Source organism: Labrus mixtus, chromosome 7 (assembly GCF_963584025.1).
Source record: "Labrus mixtus chromosome 7, fLabMix1.1, whole genome shotgun sequence".
Lineage (NCBI taxonomy): Eukaryota > Metazoa > Chordata > Actinopteri > Labriformes > Labridae > Labrus > Labrus mixtus.
Genome location: NC_083618.1, coordinates 9,853,875 through 9,875,200, shown reverse-complemented (window position 1 = coordinate 9,875,200; position 21,326 = coordinate 9,853,875). Strand labels below are relative to the sequence as shown.

The 21,326-nt window shown below is 38.4% G+C and overlaps 1 protein-coding gene across 22 annotated transcripts; it reads left to right on the top strand.

The window, feature by feature from the left end:
* The first annotated feature begins 564 nt into the window (after positions 1-564).
* znf740a (zinc finger protein 740a) lies at positions 565-21,278 on the top strand. Of its 22 annotated transcripts, none has more exons than XM_061042670.1 (21): positions 565-715; positions 3,294-3,456; positions 3,655-3,837; positions 4,354-4,500; positions 5,196-5,316; positions 5,558-5,641; positions 7,684-7,767; positions 10,638-10,721; positions 11,137-11,220; positions 11,577-11,660; positions 11,979-12,062; positions 12,706-12,789; positions 14,394-14,477; positions 14,828-14,911; positions 15,308-15,391; positions 15,836-15,919; positions 17,394-17,477; positions 17,921-18,004; positions 19,244-19,327; positions 19,739-19,857; positions 21,018-21,278. In XM_061042670.1, the coding sequence occupies exons 2-21, from the start codon at positions 3,412-3,414 to the stop codon at positions 21,189-21,191; spliced, it is 1,965 nt and encodes a 654-aa protein (XP_060898653.1). In that variant the 5' UTR covers positions 565-715; positions 3,294-3,411; the 3' UTR covers positions 21,192-21,278. The 22 variants fall into 22 exon arrangements, with proteins under 22 accessions (XP_060898653.1, XP_060898655.1, XP_060898652.1 ...); XM_061042672.1 differs by having other exon boundaries at positions 586-732; positions 4,354-4,470; XM_061042669.1 differs by having other exon boundaries at positions 586-732.
* Positions 21,279-21,326: the final 48 nt, after the last annotated feature.

Here is a 21,326-nt window from a genome sequence, read left to right as displayed (position 1 = left end):
TGCTTTTAAATCCAGGCTGAGAGCACTTGAGTCGACCTCCTTTACTTGTAACTGTTTTTTATCATTTTAATTGCTGTCTGTATGTTGTGAGTGTGACTGTGTAACTTTTGCTGCCTCTTGGCCAGGACTGCCTTGTAAAAGAGGTTTTTAATCTCAATGGGACTTTCCTGGATAAATAAAGGTTAAATAAAAAAAAATAAAAAACACATACCAGTGATCAATTATTATTATGGACATATTTCTGGTTTTCAAAAATTGACCTGAGGGGCCACGTTGAGAGTTAATGGGGGCCGCATGTGGCCCCCGGGCCGCCAGTTGCCCACCCCTGCTTTATATCATTTTAAGTTTAAAGATTAGACGACGGCACAAAAACAGATTGTGTATTAGGTATTATTGATTATAATTTATTTGATGCTTCGGGCAGTAGCGGACTGATCCAGTCCATGTCTGCACGTCGCTGTTTGAGTCCACTGCTTCTTTTCGTCTGAATCTGATCGTGAGAGGCCAGTTAGCTTACATCACGTTGTAAACATGTTTTTTATCTTAGTATTATTCTAAAAGGTATTTCTAAACCCATTTCTTGCCAACTAAGAGGCTTCGCTGGAAGAAGATGAGCTTTTCCTCTTGGCGTGAGGAGTGTGTGCTGTGTGGGGGGGTGGGTTACATCCTGTGGCGTTTCCTGTGTTTGTAAACTAGACGCTCTGGAAAACGTCGGGTGAGTGAGGCTGAAAGGTACAGAAATATCCTTTCAATTTCCTTTGATTCTCGGTGAATTCACGCAATGCATTCAGTGGTCTGCTGTTTACTTTACAAATATGCATGCTCAGAAATGGTAGCTAATGGATTTTACTTAATATTTCAGCGTCAGTGTTAGCCACCGCTAACCCGCTAACAAACGTTAGCTTCATCATCGGGAGGGGGAGGCACTGAAACGACGGCCATCACGGAGGTCTGTCGTTCAATCTTAAGCGTTTTATTATATTAACAATAAAATAACGGGAGGTCAGATGTGCAAAGAAGATACTCTTGTAAAACTATTGTATCAAATCTACGACCTGGTGGGCAAATCTCGATTTCTAACATGTTAGTGGGCGAGGGCGCCAGCTAGCAGCTAGCTGCTGGTTAGCTGATGTTAGCCTGCTGGTTCAACTCTCGTTTGGTTTGGTGGTAGTGCGAAGGCCAGTTCAGTCTCTGCTGAAATATGTTAACATTTTTAGAGCAACATCAATTAAAAGTTTAGGAGTTTGCCTTGCTTGCAGCTAAAACAACGACATCAAATGAATAGCAACCAACTAGAAATGTAGGTTTTAGTAAGCATTAGCAATTGTTAGCTTCGCGCTAACTGTCTATTTTCCTAGCAGCATTAGCCTGCAAGTGTTTAAATATATCTCTGCCTTTTGGAGCAAACCTTTGAATATGGACTACGTTAAAATCACGACAGAGCAATTACAAGAGGGGACAGTGTTTCTTTGAGTAAATTCCTGGCCTCTAGGTAACACTTCAATCAAACGCTCACGACAAATTCAAAACGTATTTGTTGTTACAGGAAACCTTTGAATGCAGACCAGATTCTTTTATATTGTGAAAACTTTCATGTATTTTATTGTCCATGGTTTACTTCCCTTCTGTAATACCTTTACACTTTTACTCTAGTTAGGCTTTAACTGAATTACTATAAGATTTTGGTTACCAGGAGTGAAGCTTTTGTTCTTTCTTGAAAATAAACTGAGCAGAATTAAAGTAGATAAAAAAATAACTCTTCCATCACTTTATTTTCATACTTGATCTTTTACAAGGCATTGGATTCAAATCAATTCCACAGTCAAAATAGTAGGAAGATTTTATACGATGACAAATAAAAATTATATATTTACCAAAAAATACTATTTTTCTTATCCACCATACTTAATGTAGTTCACCTGGCAGGGCTGTACAGGTTTGTCTCTCAAGATTATTTTCTCTTTCTAAGTTTTTCTCAGTCTCTTTTTGTCTTCACATTTCCACTTAATCATAAAACAGTTGCATAAATATCAGTTGAGACAACATTGAAAGCTGTATATTCAAAAATACAGTTAAACCCTTCACACATACAGAAATCTCCTGAAAAACTCCGGAGACTTGGCTACCCGGAGTTTCTCCGGCCAGACCCCTAGTATTTTATCCGCAGAAAGTCCAAGTGAGCTGATGTCTGAACGCGGCAGCATATACTCCAGAGATTTCAACTCGAGCCAATAGAAAGAGAATGACGTTTATATACAGTGACTGTCTAAAGTGTCTGCACGAGACCACTGCAACCTCAGTGCACGTAATTAAACGGCTGCATTATGTTTTCTGTTCATCAGTATGTTGTTCTCCTCTCTTTTGTGAATGTTGTCATTCCATTGGATTACACATGGCATTGATATAAAGGCAAATATTCTCATTATAACGTCCGCTACTTCCGCGTTGTTCATTTACATCACGTCTCACTTCAGGAAATCCCCTGATCCCCCTCCCCTCTGACAGGGATAGTCCCCCGCTGTGAGGAGCATATGTGAATGACTAGGTCGGGAGAATCTCCGGAGCATTCTTCCTGTAATTATCTAGATACTATCTGGAGTGCATATGTGAAAACGGCTTTAGATAAAGTTTAATTTAGAACATGCAGGTGTGCTCAAATGGCTGGATTGCTAGCATGCAGTTTACTGATACTGAAACCAGTGATCAATACAGTATTTGCTAAATTTGTAGGGCTCGTAGGAAAATAGTTATCTGTTACTCTTTGTATTAGTTATACAGTACTGGTTCTAAATCCAAACTGGTTTCTGATTCAAGACATAAGTACCCCTGATTCCAATTAGGAGCTGTAGCTTTTGAAGTTATGCCGATCAAAAGTCTCATTGTGTCTGTGTGAACTAAAAAAAATAATTACCTGATTTCTGAAACATAAGATAACAAAGAGAAATAAAATGTATGTGTTAAAAAAGACTTCAAGTTAAACCCTGGTGTCCAAAAGTAACAAGCGTAACATAGACATGCTATTCGTTATACCTTTATTTATGTTTATTGGCTGTTTTTTTTGTGTTGTTCAATTTATTTAGCTGCTTAAGTACTGGATTCTCAATTGTAGCTTATGCAGAACCATTATACAGTCATATCTTTGTGTGTCATGTTTTTAGATATGTAAATGTTGTTTTGAAAGAAAAAAGACAATCCTAAGTGGAAACGATTGACTATTTACCTATAACGGCAGCAAGGGATGCTGTGGTAATTTTAATGTTTGTCTGTTTCATCCACGTCCTCCCCTTCCTCAGTTTTAATGCTAGATGAGTGAGGTGGGTGTGGCTTCCCACCAGCCCGACCATCCTGACTGACGGATCTCTGGATGACCTTGTCCCAACCCCTGTCCCTGCGCTCACATACACCACAGCAATGTCACATCTGCCCAGCAGCTCAGTCCGCGACCATATGAAATGGGTTTGTTTTTTAAGACCACCAAAGTGGTTATAAAAAAATTTACTTGCAGTCTTGTGTCACTCAGGATGTTGTCGTTGAAGGCTAGTTTGGCGAATGCCAACTTGTCAACTAAAGTTGCAGATAATTTAACATTGTAAGCGTTTTCTATATCTTTGACATAGTGAGTAAATTGTTGTACTCTATTCTCTCTCTTCACAGGCGGGGCTGCTTGGCTGCGAAGCTGTCCTCTCCAGCATGGCTTTGATGCAGGCCAGCTCCATGGCTGCTCCACCCAAAAAAATGATGGCTCCACTTGGCCATGGACCACCGCAGAGAGACGGACCTGATCGTGCTCCCCAGAGTCACATGATCCTCCCGTCTGGAATGAGCTGTCCGCCCCTGGTGAGGACCCTTAGCAAGTCATGATGCTTTAACCTATTGAATGACCAACTCAGTTGTCTTTTATTATTTTTGAACATCTCTAGCTTTGAACATCTAGCCCAAAATGCAAGTTGATGTCATGTCAAAAATGAATATGATAAAGAACAGGTTATCTGTAACTGAAAGTAACAGTTTAAGAAACTCCACATATGCCATTATCCCCAAACCTCCATCTGTCACCATTTTCCTATGTATTAAAAAACACATTTGTTCCAGAGAGAACAAAACGTGGATGTTATCCCCGCATAATACGATTAAAAAAAAAATAAATATATATATATATCGCTTCAGATCATGTTGGTTTCCATTAAATACAGGCGCAAAATTTGTTTATCAACAATATTAAACACTTTATATCAAGCTGTCAAAAATACAAATGAAAGACGATCATTCAAGTCGTGTCCAGATAATTTTTAAATAGATGGATAGATGAATTTCTTATATCAGGAAATAATTGACTTTTTTTTGTCTCTGAAGCTTATCCGGAAGGAAGGTGAATACCAAGCTCCCCGCCTGCTGGACGAGAAGGAGATGAGAGCCAATGAGGACATGCAGCAGAAAAAAAAGAACAGGAAATCAGTAACGCCCTGTAAAGTGAGAGAACAAGAGGGAAGGGGAGGGAAGGTCAGTGGCTGTGGTCGCTAAAAAGGGATTGGTCTCTGCTATGCATGTTAATTTTCCCCCCTTTTTTTCTCTCATCACAACAAAAAGTGTTGCGAGCTGCTAACACGTTTTTGTAAAAACACTTTATCCAAGTGCGCCTGACTTGGAGCCTTCATGTGTGCACTTTTTGTTTGTGTGGGGGTGGGGGGAGGAGTTCAGGGAAGATGTGGAGGGGGTGGAGGATCTCTGAAGAGGAAAGAGGGGGGAGGGGAGCAGAGTGAAGCCGAGCACAATAACTGCGGTTGTGTGCATAACGGGGGGGGGGGGAGCAGTAACATGAGGGCATTAGGCCATCAAAAGAGATTGTGCAGTGTTTCTCACTTCAGATGTTAAATACGCTGATGTAAACAAAAAAGCCCCCAAAAAAAACAACCTTTATTGTGTGTTCACATGAAAGATCATTTGGGTTTAAGAGGAGGAAAAAATCTCAAAGATATGCAAAGGATTAGGATTATAGGCTAAGTATTCAGTGTGTGATTGACACGTTATGGCTTGCATTTACTGAAATTTCACCTGAGTTCTAGCGTTTCATCAGCGGTTGTGGGTGGGTATGTTTGACACATTGTTTCTGTGTAGCTCAGTTTGTATCATTTTTGCACCCTTAGTGTGATATTTGACACAAATGTTGAACCATACTTTTCTATCATTCTCATTAGGGCACTGGAGGAGATGAAAATGGCCCATCATCCAAAGTGCAGAAAAACTTTATTTGTGATCACTGTTATGGAGCATTTAGGAGTGGATACCACCTGAAGAGACATATCCTCATTCATACAGGTATGGGTCACGCTTAGAACAACTGACGTTCACATTTAAGCCACCATGTTATGCTTGATTATATGAATCGTGTTGATAGAGGCACAGAACGCTTGAGTTGGACTGAATCTTAGGAGTATGCAGCAATTGTAAGGTTTTGCTATGGCCTGCTTAAAAAATATGTTTGGTAATAGCTTTTGCCTCACAGCTAATTGGTGGTATCTGTGGGGACTTGAACTAAAACTGGTGCTCTTCGGTTTAGGGGAGAAGCCGTATGCTTGTGCCGTATGTGACATGAGGTTTATTCAGCGTTACCACCTGGAGAGACACAGCCTCATTCACACGGGTATGCGTCCTTTAACCGTACCCATATTACATAAACGGGACTACATCTGTAGTCTGCCACTTGGATCAATCTGAGGGTTCATTTTTGTCTGTGGACAGTAATTTCCAACAAAGCCAACCCCTAAATCTGTTCACCAGCCCCCAAAATAAAGCACAGTATTTGTCTCATGCATATTGATCCCCAACACCAGGAAATTCTAATGGAGGATTATATAATACAGTGCGGTCCAATGGTCCTGAGTCCACTATTGAAAAGTGTTGTTTAAACTTCAAAGATCAAATATAGATATGTTCTGCTTTGGACAGCCATTATTGGCCTAAATGAACGCTTACATTTAACTGGCATCAGTTGTAGAATTGTTGGCTTTAGAGCCTGGTGCTTATGGACAGAAAAAGTACCTCATGTGACTGGGATGAATTGTTATCGCAAGTTCCTACTTTGATTTATCTGTTAAACCAGCTCATTCCTGACTTTTGTTTTTTCTTGGATCTTGTTTGGTACAGTCTCAGTTTGGGGCTGATTGTTTTGACTTGTTAAACAAGTCAAATAAGTCAAGTCAAATAAGATTCTTGTTCTTTGTTTATTTGAATGTGTCATGTTGATGCAAATGCTGTTGTTTCCTGCAAGGATGTCAGCTTGATATACTGGTCTTTACAGGGTGCGGTCACTCAAAAGTATAATTTTCTCCTAAACCAAATCCTCCTGTGTCCCGCAGTCGAGCAGTCGCTGCATGTTTCTAAGTCTCATGCAAATCAACACGTCACATTGCACAATTGGGCATTGCATTAACACATTCAGTAATGGGCACAGGTGAAGCAGACCCAATCTGAAGACATAAAGTGTTTGACCAAAGCTGTTGTGTTTTGGATTGTTTGACTTGAGCAACTCTCAGCAGTGTGTAGCTCTTGTACAACCTCAGTTTAGAAGTGGATAAATGCAGGGGAACTTTTCAGCTATACAGCAACACCAATTGTATCATTTATAATGGCTTACTTAAACAATTACAAGATAAAATATAACATCATAATAATAATAAATAGCATTTTGCTATGTATAGCAAATTAAAATTCATATGCTACTCACTGGTGTATACAGACAGCAGCATCTCCCTGTGGGCACAGTGAATGTAGTAATGTCCTCCTTTTGACATCAAACATATCACTTTTTTCAGTCCTCTTCAGCCGTTTACCTTTACTTCTCGATCCAGAACAAGTTCCTTTTTTATGGTTAAAGCTTTTGGTCTACCTTAAGTTCCTTATATCCTTTCAACCTAAAGGTAGGTTTGACTTTGTATCCAAAGGAGATGTAAAGAACTGTTAGCTCAAGGCAGTACAAAAATGCAAAATAAAAACATGGCACATGAGAGTGCAACAAAATGGAACTTTGAACATGTACTGGCAATTAAAAATGCAATCAATTGTGCTAAACTATAAGTATCAACATAAAAATATCTCGCTTAAGATGACTGTAACCAGTTCTGTGAACAAGACTTTTTGAAAGTGGACTCAGGCTTCTGGACCCCAGTGTAAGAATGAGGAAGCCTCCATGCACAGGCAGCAAAAGACATGCATGATTTGTTTCTTGTTAAAAAATATTGTTTGTATATAATTATTACTAAATAAGTAGAAAGTAACTGCATGGACATCAAAGGACTATGCTTTTAATTGATTATACAGCATACAAACAGAAAATGGAGGACTACATTTAAAACATTTGTGTTTCAACTTTTTACATATATCTCTTTGTTTTTCATTGTTTTAAGAAGTATGCTGTGGGTAAGTTAACTTCCACCGAAATACATTTCCAAGTCAGTATTCACCGAAAGAAAAACACCAAACTAATGATGACCAAGTCTAATAAGCCCTGTAAGCATGGTTCATACATACAAATTTGGATATCAATTATGAATCAATCCAATTTCTACATCAATTATAAGCTGTTGCTACTGTGGCAACACTAGATCTATATTTTGTTGTTGTTGTTATCCACATTTTATTTTGACAGACCTGAATAGCTAATAATTGTGTGCTCTGTGTGTGTAGGAGTGAAGCCGTACGCTTGTTCCATGTGTGACATGAGGTTTTTCCAGCGTTACCACTTGGAGAGACACAGACTCACTCATACGGGTATGCGTCCTTTTACCGTACCCAGTTCAAGTAAAGAAACCATAAATGATCAAGTAGTCTCATTGACAGGAATTTGTCTTATGCAATCAAAGCTTGAAAAAACAGAATGTTTAAATAATCCTTTAGTATTATATTTATCATTTCATTAAAGGATGCCAAGGGGCCACTACTGTAGGATGAGTTCAGAGTGAACAGAAACACAACACTGATTCATCAAGGGTTTTGACTGTTGGAGTTCATACATAGCAATAAAAGCACTGATCTTATATATAAATATATTTTTGCAGTTGTACACAATGACACATCATAAGAAAATAGACAATGTGTCGCTGTTTTCACATATGCACTTCTGAAAATCTCTAGAAATTTTCAGGTAGGCTACCCCTGACTCAATCTCTCTGACCTGATTCTGAATACATGCACCTCCAGACTATCTTGTCAGGTGGAAGTTGGGGGGACAGTTTTTTATGCTTTATTATTAATGCCACGAGTAGTTTTCTCTTTTCTGATACTGTGAACATGTCAGAGAAAATCATACAGGGAACAAAAGTATAAAGAAGCAGGCATTACATGTACAGAGATCCCACCAGTCATGCACTACACAATCTGTGGTCGCAGGATATAAGTCTTCATCCCCTCCCGCTGGTAGTTAATTTCCTGAATAGTAACTGCTGCATTCACACATCAGCTCACCACAACTTCACATAGAACATTTTACTAGGGGGCAGACAGGAAAAATTCAGAGTGAATTAGAAGTGAAAAATTCAGCTGTTGGTGTTCACACATGCAGCTCGACCTAAAAATGTCATAAAGTTTTCAGGAGTGAATAGTGCTTAAGTTACAGTCACAAAGCTCCTGTGGACCACTCAAAGTATTTGATCTCTTTTCTATCATTGCCGCTCAAAAACAACTGGCTTTATATGAATCTATTTTGTATTTTTTCCACTGGTACTTATCATGTGGAAATTTGTCATTTTTTGAAACTAGTGTTGTATTAAAGGAGGTGCGATCACTAGCTATGTTTACATGGACACAAATGATCGTAATAAAAGCTTGATCAGAATAAAAATGCTTCATGTAAACATGACAATCTGAAAAGAGTGATCGGATACGGCTCATTGGAGAGAAATTTCCATCTGAACGAGAGGAGTGGTTTATGTCAGTCGTTGATCGTTGTACACACTACGATTGTGTCTTACTGGTTGGGGCAAAAGTATTCTTACTGCCCATGTCTGCCCATCTCTTCAACGGTGCATGTTGAACAACAGCTCCTCCTGCAGACCTGCACTCTCCCCCTGTTTATCATTTGCAGGGCAGTTGTTAACTGCTGAGCTTGCAGCTTAATTAGGAAGAAAGAAAGTAAGAAAAGGGTCAAATAAAAAACAGACATCTAAAGTCACAGACGTGAGATAAGAGACTTAAATCTCTTATCGCACAGGAAGGGGGAAGAGTGGAGGAGCGTAGTGTAGTGTGTAGTGTGTAGTGACAGCCGTGTTTATTTACAGCACAGGTGGAGTCAACTTGCTCAGTGACTCAGGAGTACTTATCCAGAACTAGACCAGAAATAATAACGGGAAATAAACACAACAGTGCTTGAGTTCTTCTTGAAACGGATCTCACTCCGGAGAATGATGGACACACACCTCGTGACAGAAACATGTACCTGACGTTCCAAAGAACAGAGATCAAGTTCTCACAAGTCAGCGCACAGTTTTTTGTCCTGTCAGTCCTGTTAACAGGAAGAAACAGCTAAACTAGACCGATAGGACATCTCTGCCCGTGTCAAAATTCTCGTTTGAATACTCGGATTAAATGATAGAGGCATGCAACACACGTTGGGATCACTTTATTTAGAGTCCATGTGAACAGTGCAACTAAAATTTTGAACATGTAAACATAGCTACTTTCGATTAAAGTGACATAGTGTTATCGATGATCTGTAAGCGATGGGTAGATTGGTCACTATGTAATAAGGAAAAAACATGTTGCCTTACAAATACACTCCTAGAAAATGTGCTTGTTAGTCAGTCGCTTTTATTGAAGGCTAAAATCTGCATTCAGATTCATTATTAAAAGTTCTGTCGTTTACAGTGGTAAACAGTTTGACATACGGCCCTCCTGCCGGGTCCAGCCTTACAGAAGTTGTTGTAGGCCATGGTATAAAATGGAATAGTCCTTTGATGTCCACACGTACATTTGTCATCACTATTTATGGCTGCCAAGCTCAGTGTATAAGCTATAATTGTCTGGCTTTTCAAAATGAATTTTCTCCATTATACTGTTGCACGGTCGCTTGTGAAGAAGTTCCTGCTGTAAAGTGTATGGCGGAGATCAGACTGGTAGCTTCTAGATAGTTGAGGCAGATCTTCATTGTGGAGTGCTAGGGAACAGGAAACACCTGTAACACTACAAAGCAACATACACTGACATGCACTAAGTTGATGACACATCAACATCAACTTGCAGTAAGTTACATCACATATGATTTTCAAAATGCTACAACATGTTGTCCAGAACTGTAATAGCTAAGGGGTTTGAGAAGTTGCTAACGTTTCAGCTTCAGCTGGCCAGTGTGATCACCGTTGTAGATATTTTTCTATTGCTGCTTACATTTATGTATTGTTTCATACATGCTTGGCTTCTATGTTGTTGCTGCTTTTGTTTCAAGAAGCTCTTGATCATTTGTAAATTAATTCTCTACATGACAAAAGACACTTTAGTTAAAGTAGAACAAATCCCCCTTTTGACATGAAGCTTGAGTGGAATGTGTAATGTTTGCCAGGTCCCAGTGAATAACTGTCTGTGAACCCTGCTTTCCTTTGATGCTTAAGGAACATCTTAGCTAACCTGTTGAAACTTTGTGTATGTAGGGGTGAAGCCGTACGCTTGCTCCATGTGTGACATGAGGTTCTTCCAACGTTACCATCTGGCAAGACACAGCCTCACTCATACTGGTAGGCGTCTGATTACCTGAGCTCATTAGGGTTTTAAGAAGTGTCTTAACTTTTGAACTAATATAAGTGTTAACTATAATTGATTGATGTCTACAGTGACTAAAACATTGAAATACTCTTATTCAGAGTTGAGAGGTATCCAGACATGTATTAGGTTAGTAATATTTAAAAGTAAAAACCATATCTCGTGAGCACATACTGCATACATAGTGGGGCACTTGGATGTACACAACTTTTGCTCTTTGCTTAGAGGTATATCATTTGAGGTGCTTGAATTTTTCGTCTCATGCTAAACCATGTACTATACAAACAATACTTTGTGTCCCAGGATGATTAGATAACATAAAGAATTGCAGTACTGTGTTAATTTTTGTCCTGTTTCAAGCTTATATTTAAAGACTTTTTATTTGTGCAGGGGTGAAGCCATACGCTTGCTCCATGTGTGACATGAGGTTTTTCCAACGCTACCACTTGGCAAGACACAGCCTCACTCACACGGGTACAGGTTCCCCCTTTATTTACTCCACAAGAGCCCAAATACCCTGTTTTACTTACAATGATATGCCCCTTTATTTTTACCTCACTGCAGTGCCTGTAAATAAAACCTTAACTTTGATCATAAGATATTTTAGATGGTTCCTATCACTTCCAGCATTAAAAAACTGTACTTAGTTCAACCAGATGTTGTTTTTATTTAGGTCCCTTTATCAAACATGTTAAAAGATCAAAAAATGTAAGCAAATGTATAAAGTGTTATGTCATGTCCCTGCTTTTGGCATGTCTGGATACATAATTTAAGTGAGTCCTGTTCAGTTCATTGTGTCGTTTTTACAAAGTATTCTGCTCTGTGTGCAGGGGTGAAGCCATATGCTTGCTCCATGTGTGACATGAGATTTTTCCAACGCTACCACCTGGCAAGACACACTCTCACTCATACGGGTATAACTTTTACTTATCCCTCTCACCTGACAGCATCAGGCGTTGAACATGCTCACCCTTTACTTTTAGAGTACTTTGATATAAAAATATACATAAATATACAACTTCTGCTACTCAGCCCCTCTTCTTGTTTTCTTTTCTGGTGTACTCAATGTATTTGTTGACTATTTTTAGGGTTACAGTTAAACATTTTCTGTCTTGTTTGAATATTGACTAGTTAATTATAAAATTGAACACTACTTCTGTTTGTAAAATGACATATTTGTGTACATAGCTGATGAGAACACTTTTCTAAAGTTTGATACTGTATGCATTTAGGGGTGAAGCCATACGCTTGCTCCATGTGTGACATGAGGTTCTTCCAGCGTTACCATTTGGCAAGACACAGCCTCACTCATACTGGTATGCTTGAATTAACTGTTCCCCTTTCCCCACGACACCTTTCATATGGACACCCTACACATTTTTCCTTTTCTTATTATTGTCAATTCCCCTTCTAAAATGTTTAAATAGAAATTTGTAGGCTTTGTTGGAAAACTGTCCACTGAAAAAGTGACTCTCACTGTCAGTTACCTTTTTTGTGATTTACATTGTAATGGTACTTTTGCATGTGTATTGTTGGGTACTATATAAAATGCTCTATGAAAAGGCACAGTACAATAAAAAGAGTTCAAATGCAGGCCTCAATAGTCCTATATGAGGACAACAAGGGGCTACTTGGTGTTTTCTAAGGCACATAAAAGAATGTTTCCCCTGGCTAAAATAGGAAATAAAGATCAGCTTTTCACCAACTTCAACAATTGGTTGGCTGTATAACCACAGTGTTAGCAATATATTCTGAACTGCAGTGTGTAATCCCTGAAGATATTTGTGTGTGATGCACCATGACTTTTGACATCTGCTAGTTTAGACTCTTTTTGTGTAATGTGTCTTAATTGATGTCTGACAGAGCTAATGCATGCAACAATGGTAAACATTTAAATCTTGATGAACTGAACTTCATCTGCGTGTTGAAATGCGTCTAACATTGTTGTGCTCTGTTTAGGAGTGAAGCCATATGCTTGTACCATGTGTGACATGAGGTTCATACAGCGTTACCAACTGGAGAGACACAGTCTTACTCATACAGGTATGTTTCATTTTTTTAACCTTTCCCCTCTCTATCACTGACTATAATCATGCATGCGCTTTACATTCATGCTTATACGGCTGCTGCAAACCTGAGTTCAGATTGCTTTCTGTCCCTTGTTAAAAGTGCTAATGTTTTTGTAGCTTCTGTAGAGACCGTCATACGTGCTTGCATAACAACGCTCCGCCCATACTTTGTATTTGAAATGACAACTCAGGTATTAATAGAAATCATACCCTGGCAAATTCAAACGTGGGTCAGCACATTATTATCATCATCATCATGGTAAAAATATGTATTACAGAAAAACAAAATTTTGTATTACTTACAAACTTTTTTAAAGAAATTAACACCATTTAATTAGCATATTTTACTTAAAGACCTTATATATAGGTTAACATAAAAACGTCTCTTTCCCAGTTTGGATATATCACATTATAAAACACATCAGAGCTGTGTAATAAAAGATCAGACTGTGTCTAAACAGATTATCAACTAGATATGTCAAATGGTAGAATGGAGATTCTGGGATGAGACATTTAGAGAGAAGTAGCTGCAGGTTTGTGTAAACCCAGAGCTGATCAATTCAATGTTTGTGCAACAAAAGACGATGTTACCAGATGAGCTGTAGCTTCTGTTAGAAAGTTGGTCTGTTGGTTATGTAACCTGCTGAAGAGTCTTGGTAAATGTCCAAAGGATTGATGGTTTAGTTGCAGTTATTTAGTTTAGGCTCAAATTGACGTAGTGTTTTTTTTTCCTCCATGAAAACGAGAAAACAGTCGTTAAGAGCTGACTTCACAATGTTATATTTGGGTCATTTCACATTCAAAGTTATGGTGAGGAAATATCATGTTACGTGCTGTAATGGATATTTTCATCTCAATGGCTTTCATATTGGAAAACAGATTCTGTGTGAGGATAGTCATTATAATGTCAGTCTGCTTTTACAAAAAAGTTATAAACTTTAAAACAAGGTTAATGATTTATTTTTGCTTCACTCACAAGCTAGATTCTATGTGATGATTTTTAGAATATTTTCTGTACTGTAATACGTATATTGAATTGAATTAAATCTCAAAAGATGCTCTGCAAACAAATGTACAACCATAATGTCAACCAACTGCCTAAAATAGTCTGACCCCTTTGATCAGCGTTACAAAAATTCAAGTCGTCAGATCACCAACTTATCCCAGAAATCAATATAGTCGAAATCATGAAAACACAAATCACTATCGGGCCCAGAAAATATTTCTATTGTGATAGTAGGAACATGCTAACTGGGACTTTGGCCTCAGATAATTGCAGGTTTGATGACTAGGTCATTTTGCCTTTTACTCAAGACATTTTCATTATCCCTAAAAATGTCCCTATTTAATGTTCAGCATTAGAACTTTAGCAGTTACGTCTCCATTGGAATCAGATGTGAATCAGATGACTTTTCAAATTGGAAAAGCAGATATCTTGGAAACATTCCTGGAATTTCCAGTTGAATCAGAGCGCTGACTAGTGCGACCAAACTTTACTAAGAAATTAGTAAAGTTTAACATCGATCATTTTTGGCAGTTGAGTGTTTTTGTGCTAAAGTTGGTACTTTGTCTGTATAGGGGTGAAGCCGTACGCTTGCACCATGTGTGACAAGAGGTTTTTTCAGCGCTACCACCTGGCGAGACACAGCCTCACTCATATGGGTATGCGTCTGCCAATCTTAACCCAGTCACATGATTAGGATGTTGCATCATCTGTCTGCTTAATTTAGTCTGTATTTATACACATATCATTGAAGTGTAATACAAATGGATAACATCATCATCTCATGTGTTGTGTAAATGGATTTTAAGATCCCATCTCGAATTTGGTATTTGAAACAAGTATCTCATTCATATTGTCCACTTCAATTTAGAGGTATGACATTGGTTATTAACCACAGTTATCAATTTAGCCCAGATTAGGACCCATGATATTTTTGAACAGATTTATCTGTTTTTTTTTTCTTGGTTGCAGAGACACAAAAATAATTGTCTTGCTGCTCTGCGTTTAGGTGTGAAACCTTATGCTTGCACCATGTGTGACATGAAGTTTTTTCAGCGTTACCACCTGGCGAGACACAGCCTCACTCATACGGGTATGGGTCCGTGCACCGTGCCCATGACATTCAGTGTTAGAAATCAGTGTGCATATTACAGTTTTCTTAGTTCACTTCAGTCATACGCCTGCTTAATGTAAGGAAATGTCACTTCGGAGTATTAAACCATATTTCCAAGGCTACTTACAATAATCTACATCAGTTGAACAGGATAGTGGAAATCATTATCTTGTTTTTTTTGGTTGTTGGTTATCACATTAATACATAAACATCTTAAAGGAATTATGAATAATTATTTGGTGGAAAAAAGGTTTGTTGTGTTTTTGCATGAATTGGCATTTGTGTGGTTGATAATCAATAAGGTAGATAATAATTTCTAAATGAGAAAAATGGAAATCGAGGCAAAGTATTAAAATATTGCTACTTTGCATTTAGGTGTGAAACCTTATGCTTGCACCATGTGTGACAAGAGGTTTTTTCAGCGCTACCACCTGGCGAGACACAGCCTCACTCATATGGGTAGGCGCCCGCCCACCGTACCTCTTCCACCATGATCAGACTGTACTTAACATAATGCTTTTACAGAGCCCACCCCCCTTTGGGATTTTTCACTTTTCTCTTGAACTAGTCAGTTTAAAGCTTTCTTCGTCAAGCCTACTCTTCATTATGTCTGTAAATTATTTATATGTGAAGCCAAACAGGACTGCAACATCATCAGCTCATGTGTGGTGTTTAAGTTGTGGATTTGAGAATTGGTTTGCACAATTTTTTGGGGGGACTTTGGTTATAAACAATAATTGAGGACAAATAGTCATTTGTTTCAACAGAAAAATCTAAGTGATTATAAACAGTGGTGAACAACCCATCAATATGGACAATTGATTTCTATTTGATCAGGATGATGGGTTGTGAACACAAACAAATACAAAGACTGAAAATAATACCTCAATGTTCTGCGTTTAGGTGTGAAACCTTTTGCTTGCACCATGTGTGACATGAGGTTTGTTCAGCGTTACCACCTGGCGAGACACAGCCTCACTCATACGGGTATGGGTCAGTGCACCTGCCCTTCTCATATTGTGAACTTCATTATTTTATAGCCTTTTTTTGTTATATTAGAAACACAGACTGTTAAAAAGAGATGCTTTATTTTCAGGCATGGCAAATCAGAAGTAGTGTATAAAACAGTTGAGCCATTTGTGTTAAAGTCCTATAACCTTAGCACATTCAGGCACTAACAATCAATCATTATAGTTGGTTAATAGAAAATGTCATTTTTCTTTAGTTCAGTTCTCTAAACTGGCTTCTCAAAAAATTACATAATTTTGTAAACCTTTTAAAAATAATTTTAACACTAATGCAGTGTTTCCCACATATAGACGATACCTGGACAGGCCGCCTAGGTATATTTATGGCCAAACCTTTAGCATTGAGTATCCCAATAAGATTGCCATCTGCGTTCAATGAAGTATTGAAAAACTCTCCTTCTCAGTCTTGCTTCTGATAACCCTGAGCACCTGACACATGCACTGTGGATGATCAAAGAGAGAGAGAGAGAGGGAGACATCTTCTCCTATGCCCCTCCCAGTAATGCTTTGTTTGAGGTGCGACGTCTCATATGAAAACTGTCATCCCACTGTTTTAATAGTGGGATGTTGTCTGCTTATGTCATTCTGCACTCTTAGTTATAGATCGTTTTGATACGTAACTTCATTAAATAGTCTCGGCTACCGTGTTGCGTTAACAGAATAACCAGTGAAGCAGTGTTATCTGGGCATCTTTATAAAACGTACTGCTGATGAGTAGCCCAATGAGAAAGATCAGACAAATAAAGGTATAGAGAAATGGTAGGAGGCACGGCGGGACAAGCCACTGTGTTTTAATAGAGGACAGGCGTGCGTGCGTGTGTCTGAAAGTAGGGTGAGCAGATTTATGTCATTTGTGAACAAGCACAAGAATAAATGGGAGAACAAGGCACAATTAATATGTAATGTAACCCTATATAAATAATCTACTGTAATTAAAACATGTTATTGTTTATATTACCATGTAATCATGGTAATATAAACACCCTCTGTTTCCTCCTCCTCCACCAACATGTGCACATTGTCATCTGTGGGAAACACTGCTAGTGGTAGAATGACTTAATGACTGTGAATTACATTGAAATATACTTTTAAACATTCTCATAAAGCCATGAACATAAGAAACTCCTTCTTAAGTACAAACAGCTTTTAACATGAGGCACGCAAACGTTAGGGCATTGGCTGCATTACTCCTTTACTGAAAGTAATTACTGACTATTAATGGCTTTAATAAATGATTCTGATTGGTTTTCATGCTAAAACTGCCTGTTGTGTAGTTTTGTCTACTTTTAAAAGTTAGAGTTACATACAGGAAACATTTTACACATCTTCTGGTTTCTGCATGAATTGGCCTATGTGTGGTTAATAACCAATAGCTTAGGTTTTGATTTGAAAAGTCAAGGTAAAGTAACACAATATTGCTACTTTGCATTTAGGTGTGAAACCTTATGCTTGCACCATGTGTGACAAGAGGTTTTTTCAGCGCTACCACCTGGCGAGACACAGCCTCACTCATATGGGTATGCGTCCGCCCACCGTACCCACGTCACTGAGATCAGACTGTACTTACATGATGACAGATTCAGGGTCTGCTGTAACAGGCAGTTATCGTAACTTCTCTGTGAATGTAACAGTTTAGTACATCATTTCTTGTTCAAGGCTAGAGTGTACTATGTGTGTAAAAAACGTCACATTAAAGTCTTCACATGTCAATGAGTACAGGACTGTGACATCATCAGCTCATGTGATGTGTTTAGTGGTGGATCTGAAATTTGATTGACAGTTTTTTATTTTGCTAATTGGACTTTGAAAAACTCTTATAGAAAGTGAGAAATGGTTAACAACCCATCAATTCTGAAGAGATATTTACAGTACATAGTAGATAGGTAGTTCATAACTGATTGATGGATTGTGACGCAGATCTTGATAGTCCTGAAATAATGTATGGATGCTCTGCGTTTAGGTGTGAAACCTTTTGCTTGCACCATGTGTGACATGAGGTTTGTTCAGCGTTACCACCTGGCGAGACACAGCCTCACTCATACGGGTAATGGGTCCGTGCACCTGCCCCTCTCACATTAAATAGAGCACAATATACTTTTTTTGTTGAGCTAGTATTAGCGATTCTTTTGTGTGTTTGCCCTAATAAGTGTAATGTATGCTTTCGTAAGTGTTTAAGTGAGTTACTTTTAGCTTTACACAACAGTTTTTATATTAAAGTTCAACATCATTGTTATAGGAAACTAGTTGAGGATATCTGTTAAAATCTCTCTCTCTCTCTCTCTCTCTCTCTCTCTCTCTCCTTCCAGAATAGCTGACAGGTTGTGTGAAGTGTTAGATATCACAAGTCAAAAACCAATACATAAATAACATTTGTGCATTACACTTTCTCAAAACATCTGTTACATGAGTTACATTTATTTATTTTGTGAGCGTGCAGGCCTTAAGTTTGGATTTTTGGTGTTCTCATTATATGTATATGTATATAAATATGTTAAATGCTAGAGTGCAAAAAAAGTCAAATATCTAACAGCATCAAAAAACTTTTTTTTTTTTTACCTCGTTTTACATATCAGTCAATCTAAAGGACACAGAACTTCCCCAAGAAAATCACAATTACACCTTAAATACCCCTATAATGCATATGTAATGGCATTTGATTGCATTAAACCATTTGTCATTTAAAGTGGCATTACAGATTTTAATCTTTAAAGACTTTCAGTTTTCCCCTTTAAATCAATGCTAAGTGTAAGTATAAACAAGCAAGCAGAATAGAGTATGAAGTAGCTTCATTATGTGCAGATCAAACTGATCCAGAGAAAGATCTGAAAAAAATCCAGAGAAAGTCCAATGAAAAATTAGGTTGGTTGCGTTTTTGCTCGTGTAAAAAGGTTATTGCTTATTTCTTTTTTGATGTAAATATAAGCATAATTTATAGAGAGGATGCTGAAATAGTCTTGTTTTTGCTTTGTACAGTGAGGATATAAATTATATGTATTGGGACAAAAACTGTAATTCACATACTGCACATTTAACAGACCTGGGTTTTTTCCTTATAATGTCAGTCATCACTTAGCTCCTAGATGTGTTAATATCTTAACTATATTCATAGTTAAAATAATGGTTGCATGACAACATTTCAACATGTTTTCTCAAAAAGCACAATGCACTTTACATTCATACATTCAGAAATGATGAGCTGTTAACTCAGTGTTAGATTGAGCTTGAAAGTTGTATTTCTTGTACCTGTCGGCGGCAGGGCTAATATATTGCTCTGTGTGTGTAGGGGTGAAGCCGTATGCTTGTTCCATGTGTGACATGAGGTTTATTCAGCGTAACCACCTGGAGAGACACAGCCTCACTCATACGGGTACGCGATCCTTTATTACTGCATACCCTTATCGCCGAGAGAGGCTCTGGTGCTTTGGGATAACAACAAACTCGAGCTTAGATTGTCAAGTCATTTGATGGGATGTTGAACCAGCCTCAAAATACTCGTCCCAGATTTTTTTTGGGCCAACATGCTGCATAGATCTGGGCCACAAAACAAGAAATTCCACTCTGATCGGCACATAATGAGTTGATGACGAGGCCTTTAAGAATATCATCTTCAGATAACAGAACACTGTAGCAATACATGCTAGGGAAGGTTTGTTTCCAACTATTTGTCAGTGTTGGAAATACAGTCTGCAAATAAAGATTATAACTATAAATTGTCACAATGTGTTTGTATGAGACGCTAAAATTGATGCATTGACTCTGTATCTGTGTGCTCTTTTAGGAGAGAAGCCATTTGCTTGTGACATGTGTGATATGAGGTTTATCCAACGCTACCACCTTGAGAGACACAAGCGTGTCCATAGTGGGGAGAAGCCTTACCAGTGTGAACGTTGCCAGCAGGTATGTACCGATGTCAACAAATGAAAATGACCATGATTAAATACTTTAAGTATTAAAGGTGGACATATTGTGAAAAATCCACTTTGACTGTGTTTTTGAACATATATTTGGGTAACCTTATTGCCTACCGACCCACAAAATGAGAAATAAACCCACCCAGTCGATTGTTTGTGGTCTGCATAAGTCTTAACATAGAGAGAAAAGTGCTCCGTTTCAAATTTGTTCTGCTTGTGACAAATTTGCTCTGGTAAAAAAAAAATCCCCTCCCCTGGTATCTCCAAACCATGGGCTACACCCCCAGCCTCATTTCATTTAAAGAGACACACACAAAAACGGAGCGTTCTGAGAGAGCTGGTTTATACAGGGTCACAAACCTCCTCTGGTGCTTGTTTCATTTTATATTTTGACCAAAGCAAAGCACAGATGTTTCATTTAGACCACAGGGGACTGTTTGAAAAGATGGAAAATGAGTATGTCCTCTCTAAGTAGTAAGGGAACCTTTTATGCTTTTCTATATTTTCTGTCATGAATATAATCATCAAATGCTCATCAAAGATGACCAAAGCTTCAAATGATAAAGTAAATGTATGTGTAGGTGGGGCTGCACAGTGATGCTTTGGTTAGTGCTGTTTCCTCACAGTAAGAAGTTACCTGGTTCTAAACCCCTAACCAGCTACTGTGTTGCTGTCTAGTAAAATGAGAAGTCCCTGGATGTATTCAGGAGATTTAACACTATGCAGAGATACACAAAGAATTAATTTGGCACTTGCACTCATCAAACTGGAATTCATCCAGTGACTTGTAATTTGTATTAAACAGTTACATGTTTTTTTTTCTGATGTTTGGCATTTCCAAAATACAACTATTAAGAGGTGTTTATTGAAATATATTTACTTTAACAGAGGCATCTGGCTAATGTAACACATTCTTTAATATTTATTAGTGTGGATCGGTTCTGCACTCTTTGATTTGAGATGTTTCTATGTTCGATATCCAGAACTACAAATAATCTTTCTTTTTGGGATCATTTGAAACTCTAGTAGAGTCCCATAGTTGAATTCTAGACCTGAAAATGAGCATAATAAATGTCCTTTGAATATTTTAATTAACAACATTGAATTCAGTTATTCATTGAATCATGTCCACTTTGTGTTTTGAAGAACTTTTCACGGACAGACCGGCTGTTGCGGCATCGGAGGCTGTGCCAGGGTCGCGGCGTAGCCAAAGTAGAGAACCAGCCATGCTGCGACCCACGCCCATACCCCCAAGAACCCCCTCCCGCACCCCCAACCTGGAGTCCCCTGCATCCCCCTCCGGGCCGGCTGGCGGTCTGACATTCCACCTTCTTCTACAGCCACAACACCGCCAGAGTCGGAACAAGCAACAGGGTTTCTTCTTCTCAGCTCTGGACAGAGTGACATCACACTCTAGCACAGGGGAATCTTGCAGCTCCGCTCTCGGGATTACTT

Excerpts from the sequence above, each read along its gene's own strand:
- znf740a (XM_061042670.1), top strand. The coding sequence starts at position 3,412 with ATGTCACATCTGCCCAGCAGCTCAGTCCGCGACCATATGAAATGG. Across the intron at positions 15,392-15,835 it reads ACACAGCCTCACTCATATGG|GTGTGAAACCTTTTGCTTGC; the intron begins GTAGGCGCCCGC and ends TTCTGCGTTTAG. Across the intron at positions 18,005-19,243 it reads ACACAGCCTCACTCATACGG|GGGTGAAGCCGTATGCTTGT; the intron begins GTAATGGGTCCG and ends CTGTGTGTGTAG.